This window comes from Peromyscus leucopus, chromosome 15 (assembly GCF_004664715.2).
Source record: "Peromyscus leucopus breed LL Stock chromosome 15, UCI_PerLeu_2.1, whole genome shotgun sequence".
NCBI lineage: Eukaryota > Metazoa > Chordata > Mammalia > Rodentia > Cricetidae > Peromyscus > Peromyscus leucopus.
The window spans coordinates 61,264,939-61,279,203 of NC_051076.1; the positions used below are offsets into that span (position 1 = coordinate 61,264,939).

The following is a 14,265-nucleotide window of genomic DNA, read 5'->3' on the forward strand; positions in this document are numbered from 1 at the left end:
TGCCTTGCAAATGGGACAAGTGGCTGAGTGTGAGCGAATGTGAGTGATGGTACAGTTGCCCACAGGCCTGCTGGGAATCCGCCCCTTGCTTATGATGTCAGCCTGCTCCCTTTCTCCATCATCAGCCAGTTTTGAGCAGGAACTGTGCAGTCCATCTCCAGGTGCAAAGGTCTGGCCCAGCTAGTTAGCAGTCAGCAGACTCACGGACCGCCGTACTGCTGTGACAGGTGTTACTGTCCGATCACATGATCTCTCTCGCTCTCCCACATGCTCTCCTATAACACTGCCCTGTCCCTCCGCTACGGGAGGCAGCACCTCATTCTCCCGCCCTTCCCCCCCCCCCCAGCAGCCGGTGATTCACCTTTGGGCAGCAGAATTCTCTGGAAGTGTGCTGCCTAGCTCCCAAGGCCATGCAGCTTCTGACGGATTCTGAGGGAGCATTTCATCTGGGGGAAAGTCAGCCGGGGTGTGTGGGAAGCCTGACTTCCCCCGGGGACACTGGTTAATCAATCTGGTGGACAGTCCCCACCCAGCTCAGCCCTCCAGCCATCCCCATTCTGGGATGAATCATCTCCAGCAGTCTTTGCTGGCTTTCATTTTGGCTTAAAGTCTATAGAGAGAGAGCCTGGGGGTGCAGCTCACCTGATCCAGTGCTTGTTCAGTGTGCACAGAGCCCTGAGTTCCATCCCCAGCATCACATAAACCAGGAATGGGGGTGTACATGTGTCATCCTGGAATCAGGAAGGCCAGAAATTCAGGTCACCCTTAGCTACATTTTAACTTTGAGGCCAGCCTTACAGGAGAACCAGTCTCAAAAAAAAAAAAAAAAAAAAAAAAATCTATAGAAGGAGGTTGATCAGCCCGGCACGGACCAGGTGCCTTGGTTCAGGGTGGACATACCAACCAGCACTCTTTGTCTCTGGAACACCGCACCACGGGAGAGGGTATGTGGCCCATTGCCGTGGAGTGACGGATGAGGCAGGTTAGGCCCAGCTAGGCTCATGGCAATCACTGCCTACTGAGTTCTTGAAGATGCAGACCTAATTGTCTCACTCCATCATGTTCAAAGCAGCAAGGCTCCCCGTGGCTTCAGAAGAGAGTTTGTACAGCTCATCTCGGCACAGACGGCTGCTCCTGGGTGATTCTCATCCACGTCTCTACCCAGCTTCTCAGCTAGGACCCAGCATGGACCCTTACCTCTGGACATCTATCATTTCCTGAAAAATAGAAAAACAGTCACATCTGTGTCCAAGACTCAAAACTCTGTCTGTGTGCTGGTGACTCCCTGAGGATATCACCAGGGATACTGCCTAGACAATCTAAGTCTAAGCTCCTGCCTCTACCTGCCCTTCTCAAAATGGGGCTCAGTTGGTGGAGTACTTTCACAGTATGCGTGAAGTCCTGGATTCTACCCCTAGAATCACATAAATCAGGGATGGTGGTACACACTTCTCATCCCAACATTTGGGAGGTGGAGGCAGGAGGATCGGAAGTTCAAGGTCATTCTCAGTTACATCAGGAATTCAGGGCCAGCTTAGTCTACACACGACCCTGTCTCAAAATAAAAATACAACTAAATATCTCTACCTGGATGTCTGAGAGAAGTCTCTAACTTAGTGTGTCCGACCTTCGGGTCCTCCCCCACCAACACCCACTCTTCTGAGGTCTCCATCTCAGGGAAGAACTGCTCTGTCGGTCCCTTTCCCAGGATCTGAAGTCTGGCATCATTCTTGACTCCCGTTAGTCTTGGACCACACTTAACAGAACCTGTCCCCCACGCCTTCAGAGCAGCTCCCAAGTCCGAACGTCTCCAGACTCACTCCTCAAGCTTTACCATCTGATGCCAACCTGTTCGGTCCCACCCTCGCCTGGCCCGGGGTTTGTATCAGTCTCCTAGCGTCTCTCCTTGTTTTTGCTTTGCCGAGAGAGAACACAGTCCTGCTAAAACAGGCCACAGCCTGTCACTTCCAAGCCCCAGCCCCCTGTACCTTCCCATCCTGTAGATTCTGTACCCTACATGGCTCAGAGAACTCTAAGAGTCCACCCCCCCCCCGCCCCGCCTCTCCCTTTAGGCTTTTAATCCCCCTCCCTCCTCCCCCTCTCTTCTCATAGACTTGCTGTATCCCCATTATGTCAGGAAGACTTCCATCTTAATGTCCTGTCTTCCGTCCGCCTGGAAGGTTCTTCCCCCAAATATCTGTACTTCTTGTTCCCGAGAATGGTCCCTGACACGAAGTGGGCATGTGGTGTTAACAAGATGAATGAAGAAATTCTGAAGAGTCCCCAAACTGCCTTTTCCAGGATACAACGTGGCTCTTCTTTATAATCGAAATTGTGTGTGTATGTGTGAGTGTTGTAGGCACCTGTTTGTGTGTGTATATACATGAGCATGGGTACACATGTGTTCATGTGTATGTTTGTGTGGAGGCCAGAGGTCAGCATTCAATGTCCCCTTACTTTTACCGTGTTCTTTGAAACAGGGTCTCTCCTTGATTGGCTGGGCTAGCTGGCCACTGAGTCCAGGACTTCATCCGACCTCACCCCACCCCGCCATGGTGCTGGAGTCACAGACTCACTCTTCCCCACCTGACTTTTATGTGGGTGCCCAGGACCCACACTCAGGTCCCCGTGCCTATGTGGTGGGAAATGCTTCCCCCACGGAGCCACCTCCTCGGCCCCCGTGGGCTCCTAATTGAGCTCCTTTTGACTGGCTCAGCGTCACTGAAATGTTCTGTGTGATTTAAATGCTTCCGTTTCCCACTTCTTGACGAAGGGCCTGGGACTCACGTGTCACACTCTAGTGCTCAGCAGGTTTCTTGGCATAAGGTGGAGCCGCAGTAAGTAAATACTTCTTCTCAGCCATGGCCTGGCATTTAGTAGTGGATTAGTACATATAGCCACAGAGAGCTGCCACGAGAAAGGGAGAGCTGGCCTGCTCTTTGCTGTGTTCCCAGCAAGCGGCTGGGTATGTTCTCAGCAAAGCCCAGGAACAGGTCTGTGGTAGATTCACTCAGAATTTCCTTCTAGCAAGTTCTTAGGTGATGGTGACATGGATTCCCACCATGTGTGCGCCACCCCCCGCCCCAACACACACACACACACACACACACACACACACGCACACACACACGTCCCATGGGAACCTCAACTCAGTTTTGAACCATCAGTTAAGGATTGTCTGGAAGGGTTGTGGGCCGTTTTCTTTATTGAGGGGGTGGCGGGCCATTTGTGTTTTCTGACTCAGGAAGCTGCGCAGCGTTTAGGCAGGAGAGAAAAGCAGTGTGTATTCATTCTTCCTGGAGCCCTGGCTCCTCAGGACTCCTTTTACCCGGCTAGGCCTGCCTGTGCAGGAGAAGGCGGGTGTGTGGAGTGAGCCAAATCCCCCTGCCTATCAGACCTAGAAGTAGTTCACTTAGTGCTGATGGAGAAGTAACCACATTTTCTCTGTTTGCTTCTGACCCAAATCTTTGAGGTGTTCTGGAGAGTGATAGTGGAATGTGATGTCCTGGACAGACTAGAGTGGTGGTGGTCATGTGACATGGTGGTCACGTGCCATAATGCCCAGAGTTGTTGCTGAATGAACCAGCCACTGGGAGGTCATTAGTTGAATCAGGTTCTATTTCTTGTGGTTTGTGTGTGTGTGGTTTGTGTATGTACATGTGTATGTAATTACACATGTGGAGGCCAGATGTTGACATCGGATGTCTTCCTCAACTTCTTTCTACTTGGTTTTATTTATGTTTGTTTTAATGTTTAAATTTTTTTTTTTAAAAAAAATCTATGTGTATATGTGTGTCTCTGTGTGTATATACCACATGTATGCAGGTGCCCTCAGAGGTCAGGAGAGGGTATTGGAGTCTTTGGTGCTGGAGCTGCTACTGTTGGCTCTGAACAGGTTCTTAGAGCCAAACTCAGGTACTCTGGAAGAGCAGTCTTCCCAACAGTGGAGCAAGCTCTCCAGCCCCTGTACACTTGGTTTTTGAGACATGATCTTTCACTGACTACAGAGCCCACTGATTCAGATATGTGGTTGGCCAATGTGACCCAGGGATCAACCTGTCTTTCTTTTTATGGGTGCTGGAGATCCAAACTCAGCTCCTCATGCTTGTGAACCTCTCCCCGACCCCTCAGGCTCTCTTTCTGGGTAGAGCTCAATGCCCTGCATGACCTTGAGCCAAGTCTCCTACCCCTGTTCTCTCCGACTTTGTCTCCTTGTGTTAATGAAACACACATCACCCTCCCCATTCATAAACTGCACAAAAACAAACACCTGGATGTGAGGAGCCCTCCAGGGGATCTGGGAGCTGATGTGCAGAACTCTGAGTGCCTGAGGAGAGAGCTGCTGTGTAAACACAATATATTATTAATACCATGTTAAAAAATAGCATTGCAGCCTGAGCTATTCATAGCTGCTTTGGGCTGCAGAAGCAGCAGGGCTCTGACACACAGGACCTAACACAGTTTTGGGAAGCAGGGGCTATGATTTTCAAGTCTGCAGCACACTGAAAAGAAGAGGAAAAGGAGATTTTAGTAAAAATCAGAGCATGTTCTTGTGCTATACTGATAGTGTCCACACAAGGTAGGCCATAGTTTACAAGGTCCGATTTTGGCAAACTTCTTGTGAGTTTCCATTATACTGTATAGCTGCTTTACGATGTGGCTAGTTTGAGGGTACAGGAATGAAGATTAGGAGTCCCCCTCCTCTGCTCAGACCCATTGGAAAGTAAACAATGCTGCCTCAGACTCCATGGTAAGAAACTCCCAGGTGGGTAAACTAGTAATGGTTAGTTATTGGTTTGGTTAGCTAACTAGTTAGTTGGTCATATCCACTCAACAGATGCACACAGGATATCTGCTACATGCTGCTGTAGACACTGGGAAATGGAAGACATATTATTACCTAAGGGACATATTCTCTTTGTCTCTGTCTCTCTATCTGTCTCTGTCTCTGTGTGTGTCTCTCTCTCCCTGTGTGTGTGTGTGTGTGTGTGTGTGTGTGTGTATGTGTGTGTGTGTATGTGTACGCCGAAAGGCAATCCGAGGCATATTCTTCTGTCACTTTTTGAGATAGGGTCTTTCACTAAACCTAGTGCTCACTGGTTTGTTTATAATATTAACTTCCCAGCCAGCCCCTGGGATCCATTCCAGATAAGGGATTGACAACATGCCAAAGAAATGATTCCATCTATGTAGATTAGTGAACAATGAGTTTCACCGGGGTTACTTATCAGAGTACAGTTTGACCAAAGTCAGCTGCATCATTGAAACGCTCACCCCACATGGGTGATAAGTCAGCAGAAGCTGCACCCCAGGAACTCCCTATACAACTTTCAGGCAGTTCCACTGAAAAAAGTCACATCTGCTAAGCAATTGTTACTGCTCATGTAACCTTCGAGAAGGGGCCTTGTGAGTCTTGTGAGCTTCAGGAGTTTCCTGAGACCTGTGAGTTTTGTTGACTTCCTAAAACTTCTAAGTGTCCTTTACTTTCTGAGGATTAATGAGCCTCCTTCTAGGGGGAAATATTTTAATTTAGAGGAAATAACTGCACAACTATCCATGTTCTTTTTCCTACAGAGCCTGTGTCATCTTGGGAGTGATCTTTCTTCTGTCATCTATATGCATAGTGGTGAAAGCCATCCATGACCTTTCAACGAGGCTGCTCCCTGAAGTGGTAAGGTCCTTCTTTCCTAACGTTCTTCCCTGAAGGTCACACCTTGATTCTCACACGGGTCTGCTGCAGTGGGTGGGGAAGGGGAAGCCACTTTAGGGGCCAGAAGAACTCTTTGCAGGAACACAAATGACAGCATAGTGAAGTTCTGGGTCAGATGAGACTCCATTTAGCTGAGCTGGTATTCATGTCTGTGTCCTGTTCCTTAGGCCTTTTGACTAGTTTTAAAGCAAAATGTTTTTCTTTTCATAAAAAAGAATTGTATTTATGCAGCTGTGATCCAATCTGTTGTCTGAATCCATCTAATGATGTTGTAATAAGAAACATTTCTTTTTTCTTTTGTGCCTCGGTGCAATATGTAAATCTATTTCCATTAGGTTTCCCAGCACAACTGATGTCTAGATACACAAACTAGAAGACACAATTTCTGACAGGGATGTTTCTCACCATTTTGTCCTTCTCTGGTCATTACTTTAACTCTTCCTATCCTCTCTGGATATTTTTGTAGCTTCCTGTTGGGCAGCCTTCCTAGAAGGCCTAGGTCATGAAGATGCTGCCACTGTAATTTTTCACACTTGGGTTCATGACAATGTAAAGAAGAAACACTGGCTTGTAGGATGTGTTTGGATTTTGGCTTGACCACAGCACACCATTTTGTATGTGTCAGAATAATTAGGGAGACTGACTGTGCATTTATCTTTTGGATGACCTATTGTGTAATGCTTGTATAACTTTAGGGGTGGGACCTTATGAATCTTGTAAATTTCAGGAGCTTCCTGAGACTTGTGAGTTTTGTTGACTTCCTGAACCTTGTAGGTTTCTTTTACTTCCCAGGTCTTAAAGAGCCTTGCTCCAGGAGGGAATGTTTCAATTTGGAGGAAATACCTATGTAACTGTCCACAGTCTGTTTCTTATAGATCCTGTGTCACCTTGAGGATAATACTCCTCCTTTGTGTGTGTGTGTGTGTGTGTGTGTTGGGGGAAGATAGAGAGAGAGAGAGAGACAGACAGACATGAGACAGAGACAGACAGACAGACAGACAGACACACACACACACACACACACACACACACACACACACAGAGTTAACAAAAACTTAAAGGGATTTTCTATCACATCGAGTAGAGGCATCCAAGTGGCTGCTTGTGTTGTTTCTTCCCTCTCTTGAAACCGTCTCTTTCTTTTTTCTTTTCTTTTCTTTTTTTTTTTTTTTTTTTTTTTTTTGGTTTTTCGAGACAGGGTTTCTCTGTGTAGCTTTGCACCTTTCCTGGAACTCACTTGGCAGCCCAGGCTGGCCTCGAACTCACAGAGATCCGCCTGGCTCTGCCTCCCGAGTGCTGGGATTAAAGGCGTGCACTGTTGCCGCCCGGCAAAACCGTCTCTTTCACAGTCCATCGGCACTTTGACTGTAAGGATGGAGTTATCTCCCCACGGTCTGGCCAGCTGCTGCAGATCTTAGACCTATTTATCCTCTTCCCCATCAAATCTTATGCCACATGACCCATTCTGCTAGAATATGAATCTGCTTAACGTAGAAGGCACCTAGGGTGATTATGTATGTTACACTTCAGGTAGGTGACACCCTGCATTTTTCAGAGGTTATGAATACATCTGAGCTTGAGGAAATGTTACTAGGTAGGACTTTTCAGCACTGTGCCAGTTGACACATTCATTTATTCAGATATTAAAGATTCATTTCCAGCAGGCGTAATGTCATGGGATGGATGACTTTGCTCACAGGCCTCTATAGAAAAGCTCCTTGGCTCTCTCTCGACAGCAGAAGCATTTCCAGCTGTGGGCGGTCACCCCTAACCCCGTGGTACAGATGCTCTCAGGAGAAGGGAAGAAGCTCAGCGATGTCAATCCTGCCTCATTCTATCAGTGTCTAATGAGCCGCCGCCCCACATCAGGTCTAGAGGGTGAAAGGCCATGTGGTCATACCCAAGATGGGCCCTGTCCTTGGAGAACCTAAGGCTACTGCAGCCTTTTATCAGTTCCTGGATGAGACTGAAAAACTATAAATTATACCGCTTTGTGGATATGCTGCACATGGTTGGTTTTATCTTTAAGCTCTTTAGTATCGTGAAAAGTTAACCAGGAGTGTTTGAGCTGCTGCAGCAAAGGCTACCGTTTGCCTGAGCAGTACACAGGGACAGTTAACACCACCAGGACACAGAAAATGATGTATTTTTAATATCTGTGGGGGCGTGGGCATGCATGAGGACGTGCATGAGTGTGGAGGTCAGAGGACAGCCTCGGGTGTCACCTTCAGCAATGCTGTCCCTCTCCTTTGAGACAGGCTCTCTTACTGTCCTAGAGCTCACCGATTTGGTTAAAATGGATAACCACTGAGTCCAGGGATCCACCTGTCTCTGTTTCCCCAGCACTGTGGTTACAAGCGTGTGCCACCAGGCCCAGCTTTTCATGTGGGCTCTGGGGATTGAACTCAGGTCCCCATGCTGGGTGAGTTCTGGGTTCAGTGAGAGACCCTGACTAGTCAAGATAAGGTGGGGAGTGAAAGAGGGTGATACCTGACACACATATGTATAACACACACACCTGCACACAGACACATGTGTATAACACACACCTGCACACAGACACATGTATATAACACACCTGCACACAGACACATGTGTATAACACACACCTGCACAGACACATGTGTATAACACACACCTGCACACAGACACATGTGTATAACACACACCTGCACACAGACACATGTGTATAACACACACCTGCACACAGACACATGTGTATAACACACACCTGCACACAGACACATGTGTATAACACACACCTGCACACAGACACATGTGTATAACACACACCTGCACACAGACACATGTGTATAACACACACCTGCACACAGACACATGTGTATAACACACACCTGCACAGACACATGTGTATAACACACACCTGTACACAGACAAGTGTATAACACACACCTGACACAGACACATGTGTATAACACACACCTGCACACAGACACATGTGTATAACACACACCTGCACACAGACACATGTGTATAACACACACCTGCACAGACACATGTGTATAACACACACCTGTACACAGACACGTGTGTAACACACACCTGCACACAGACACATGTGTATAACACACACCTGCACACAGACACCTATGTATAACACACACACACCTGCACACAGACACCTATGTATAACACACACACCTGCACACACAACACACACACACAGCACACATGCAGCAACTAATGGAAAAGAAATTGAAAACTTGGTTTGAGCGAGTCGATAATTTTACACATGACATGGGAAGTCTGAGCTGCACTCAGGGACTTGCTATTTTTTGTAGGGCCTGGACCAAACCAGGGACCGTGCCCTTCAGGCCTTGAAGGTGATGGGTGTCCCTCCCTATCACACCTTAACCCCTCCCCTCAAATCCAGGCTGCATTTTCCCAGCTCTGTTCTGCCCGGACAGGAGCAAGGCTGGGGGCTGTATGTGGCTCCATGGGTAATGCTGCCCTAGCAAGTATGAAAGGCTGGGTTTGAGCCCCAGCACCATACAAACTGTGTCTGGAGGTGCACACCTGTCTCATACCCCGGCAAAGGTCGAGGTCGGAGGGTCAGGGGCTGAAGGTCATCCTCGGCTACACAGTGAGTTTAAGCCCAGACTGGGATACTAAGATACACGAGACTTTGTCTTAAAACCTTCTGTTCAGCTGTGCTGTTCTCTGAGTAAGACTCAGCACAAGTGTGTGTGTGTGTGTGTGTGTGTGTGTGTGTGTGTGTGTATGTGTGGTGTGTGTGTGCATATGTGAGGGTGTACATGCCTGTGAGACCAGAGGAGGACATTGTGTACTCTCTGTTGCTCTATTCTGCTGTGGCATGTTCCGTATGCTGTGAACGTGTTGCTCTGATTGGTTGATAAATAAAGCTGATTGGCCAGTAGCCAGGCAGGAAGTCTGGGCAGGATAAACAGACAAGGAGAACTGTGGGAAGGCTGGAAGGCTGAGTCAGGATACGCCAGCCTGCCATCCAGGGAGCAGCATGTAATGGCACACAGGTAAAGCCACGGAACATGTGGCAACATATAGATTAACAGAAATGGCCTAAGTGTAAGTGTAAGAGCTAGTCAGTGGCAGTCTGAGCTAATGGCCATAGTTTAAAAATAATACAAGCCTGTGTGTGTTTAACTGGGTCTAAGTGGCTGCGGGACTGGCAGGTGAGAAAGATTTGTCCTGACCGCGGGCCAGGCGGGACACAGAAAAACTTTCAGCGACACTATTCCCTTGAGACTGGGTCCCTCACTGACCTGGAGCTCGCTGTCTTTCCTCTAGGCCAGTGGCTAGCCAGCCCTCAGGATCTTGTCTCCACTTCCCTCCCCTGAGGTTAAAAGCTGCTCTGCTTTTAGGTTATAACTGGCTTTAGACGATGTAGATTCTGTGATCTGAACTCAGCTTCCTCCTCATATCCACTCTCCAGCCCACAACAGGCCAGTATTCCACTAGAGATCTGTGTAGCCAGGAGTTACCCAGCTGTGAGGTCAGCTGGCTCTGAACCTCCAGGGTGTCCCCAGCCCTCTGGGGTTTGTCTGGAAGAGGAAGTTCTCCCGCGAGCCCCGAAGCGGGCCTGTGGGGGTTGTGTGGCCAGGCTGCCTGAGAAAAGGGTCTAAGCCTTCTCCCTACCCCTTCCGCCTCACCTTTGGTCAACGACGCAGATTCTGGAGGCTTCTCTCCAGTTCTGTACTGTTCTGATTCTAGAAGGGGCAGGAGGAGGCTGTGTGAGTAGAACATAAGCAAACACTTGCCCGATGCCAGCAGCTTGCTATTTCCTTATTTACGACACAAAAACAACACCTAGTGATGGGGCTGTGACTCGGTTGGTAGACTGCTTGCCTTGCCTGGGTTCCAATCCCAGCATGGCCTTGAACTAGGGATGGTGGCTCACTCCTGTAGGCCCACCATTTGGGAGGTGGAGAACAGGAGGATCAGAAGTTCAAGGTCATCCTCAGCTAGACGGTTGAGTTTGAGGGTGGCTGGGGCTACATGAAATATTGTCTCTAAAACAAACGAATGAATAAACAAAAATAAAAAGAATGAAGACAACTTCTGAACAAACGTGAGCATCCTTAAGACATCTGGGCCCCTGATTACCTTACCCACTGAATCTTAGTTTTTTTGTTTTTGTTTTTCAATTGATATATCTATGTTGTTTAATGCCAAAATGGATTGCTTTATTCTTTCACTTCTTTCTTGCTGTTCTTTTTCTTTCCATCTTGGGTTGCTTTGAAAAGAGTCCCGGCCTGTTTTGGCCCCGCTGCACCTGCTTTGAAGACGCAGGGCAGGTGATGTTCTTTTCCTTTTCGTAGCCTCGCGGGCTCTGAAAGCTGAAGGCTAAGGTTGTCGTGGCTGAGGGCAGAGTCTGGGTCCGAGCCCTGCTCTTTTCTGCAGGCCGCTTCCCGCTGCTGGCTCCACGGGTCTGTGTGTCTCTGCTGCTGTCCCCTGGCTTTCAGGACTTAGCCCTTTCGAATGTCTCCTCCCTCTTCCCCTTCCCTTCCTCGACCCCTCCCGCTCCCCCTCCTTGCTCCTCCCTCCTCTCTCCTTCCTTGCTCTGTTCTTTCTCCTCCCCCCCTTTCCCTGCTCCTCACATATGGCCCTTGGCACATGTGCCCACCCCCCACCCCCACTAAGTAGATAACATGTAGTTTTTTTTTTTTATTTTTTTTATTTTTTTTTTTTTTTTTTTTTTTTTTTTTTTTTTTTTATTAATAACATGTAGTTTTTAAAACCGGAAACTCATCCTTTTTCCTGTCACTCCCTGCCTGCCATCTGCACTTGTATTGACCTCCATATCCTGCTTCTCTGGCTTGGCCACTTGTCCAGTGGAAGCATCCCTCCCTGCCTTTACCTCCCCTCAGCCTGCCCCTAATGCTGTGACCCATTTATCCGGTTCCTCATGCTGTGATGAGCCCGACCATGAAGTTTAGTTTCCTTGCTGCTTCATACATGTAATTTTGCTACTGTTAGGAATTGTAATGTAAATATTTGTCTTTTCGGATGGTCTTAGATGACCCCTGTGAAAGGGTCATGAGATTCCAAAGGGGGTCGTGACCCACAGGTTGAGAACCACTGGTGTAGAGACACAGGCACTTGACAGAAGGAAACAGCAGGAACGCGGGGCTAAAGGGGTGTCTTCCTGGCCTTGCTGGCCACTAAGTGTCTCACTGGTCTTCTGAAGTGAGGGTCTCACGGGGGGAATGTATTTCTAAAGGTTTCACGTGTCCTCAGTGTAAACATACACACAGAACATATACAACACACAAAACACATACACACAAACACACACACACAAACATACATACACATAAACATACATGTGCACACAAACACAAAAACATATTAATAATCTTTAAGAATGGCATGGAACTATTAGTAGTTGGAGCACAGAATTTGGGGTAACCTGAATCAGTGTTCCTGGGCCAACGTCATTCCTTTTTGGCTGCTGAACAAGCTGTCTTTTATTCCCTTTGAGGTGAGAGCTGTTTTTGCATGGACCTAATCCTGCCTTTCTCACGGGGAGAACCTAGAGTTGATTGTTTGATCTTTGTCTGCCCCAGTTTCTTGTTTTCTAGAAGACCAATACTAATGTTACCTTGTTGATGAAAATAAGTACAAGGCGTTGGGCTTCGTTAAACATGGAAGCCCTTCAGACCGCTTAGCTCGCAGCTACTGAGTGGCTGCTGCAGGCTGAGGAGAGGCTTCTAAGGAAGACAGTAGGCCTTGTCGTAGCTTCAGTGTCGGGGGTGTGGAACATGCCAGAAATGCCTTCAGGGATGCTCTTCAGCTCAGGTTGGATAATGCCGTAGGCGTTTTCCTGGCCTGTGATTCCCGGGTCCTCCACCGGCATCAGAGGTTCCTCTTCTAACATGGCATGCTGTCCAACAGAGCTCCACACTTAACTTGGGAATTGAACTGACGGATACTTAAAAAACAAAAAGCTGACTTGGTTGGTAACATGCTCACCTCATACGAGGACCTGAGTTCAACCCCTGGAACCCGCATTTGGAAACCCCCGTGTGGCGGCATACATCTGTCATCTCAGGGCTGAGGAGGTCGAGACAAGTGTGACTGGGGCTTGCTGGACAGCCAGCCTGGCCTACCCGGAGAGCCCCAGGTCAGTGAGAGATTCTGCCTCAATAGCATGGTGGGACTGGGAGATGGTTGTGATAAACAGTGCCGGTTTGGCAGTTGTGAGCACTGGAGTTAGGGTCCCGCACCCACGTAACAAAGAGGTGTCTTTGCAAAGCAAATGCTTGTGCCCCAGCTCTGAGGGGGCTGGAGACAAGAAGTCCTTCCCTGGAGCTTGCTGGCTTCCAGCCTAGCTGAGATACGAACCCAGGTTAGGGAGAGACCCCGCCTCAAACATAGGTGGAGAGTCACCCAGAAAGACGCCAAGTGCTCTTCTGGCCTTTCCATGCAAGTAGTACAGGCATGTATACCTGTACACACATGCACATAGGTGCTCTCTCTTTCACACACACACACACACACACACACACACACACACACACACACACAACTATCTTTTAAAAGGTAGCTGGTCCTGAGGAATGACATTTGAAGTTGACCTCTAATCTCCTCATGCTTGCACACACACACACACACACACACACACACACACACACACCCCTAGAAGAATACACAGTCACAGAATATGTCAATGTTGATCGAAATGTGTACTTGAAACACAGAGGCTGTGCTCAGCCACAAATGACCTCCCATTGGGAGGCCTGCTAGGAGTCCCACTGAGATCTACAGAGGACAAATGAGTTGTTATGAAGGCAGCTTTTGCTCTCCCAAGTGTGACCCAGACACTTTGCTGACAGTACTGTTGGTTTACCTATATTATAAATAGATAATGTAAGGAAGACAATGTGTTTGATTAGACAGGAAAGCAAAACAGTGAACTAAATATATCAGCCATCTCCAGAGGAGCTGTTGCAGAAACACACTGACTTCATGACACATCCCATGTAGCTTGGGCTCCTGAGTGTTCATCTCCATTAGCTTCTGAAGTGTGGACAGGTAGTCCTCCTGCTCTCTTAGAAGAACTGGGAGTTAACTGTCAGCTCTGGTTTCCTGGGAAATGACTCAGGAGTCTCCAACTGGTCTTCTTCCTGGCTTGGGGAATCTGCTTTTAATCAGTTTGATAAATCTGTGAACAACCCACCATGGTTGCTTTATTCTGTTGAAATAGGTATCTTTGTGCTTTCTTCCTCAAAAATGGTTTTTTTAGCTTGATGTCTCATTAGACCTTGGAGGCATTTCTGAAGTGGGTGGAGGCGTCAGACCTGCCATCATCTTACAACAAAGACACGTTCTTGGCTGAAGGGAGAAAACCGTCAACGCTGGCCTGTGATAGGAATGATATGCAGCCTCAGAGACAGTGAGTAGACGTGTTTCCGACAGCTGATCAAAGGTCTCCCCAAGGACTGAGGACTGCAAAGCAGGCCTCTATAAAGAGCTTCTAAAGATGGCTCTGTGAGAAACAGTCCAGAGACCCCAGTCCTACAGAAGATTCCGAGTCAATTCCAGGTCTAGGGCCT

At 48.0% G+C, this 14,265-nt stretch overlaps 1 protein-coding gene across 1 annotated transcript in view; it reads left to right on the forward strand.

Moving 5' to 3' along the window:
* Positions 1 to 14,265, forward strand: part of Tmem163 (transmembrane protein 163) — a 178,327-nt gene that overhangs the window by 140,167 nt on the left and 23,895 nt on the right. The window contains exon 5 of the mRNA XM_028874927.2: positions 5,575 to 5,671. Within this exon, the coding sequence (XP_028730760.1) occupies positions 5,575 to 5,671 (97 nt within the window). The remainder of the gene's footprint in view (positions 1 to 5,574; positions 5,672 to 14,265) is intronic.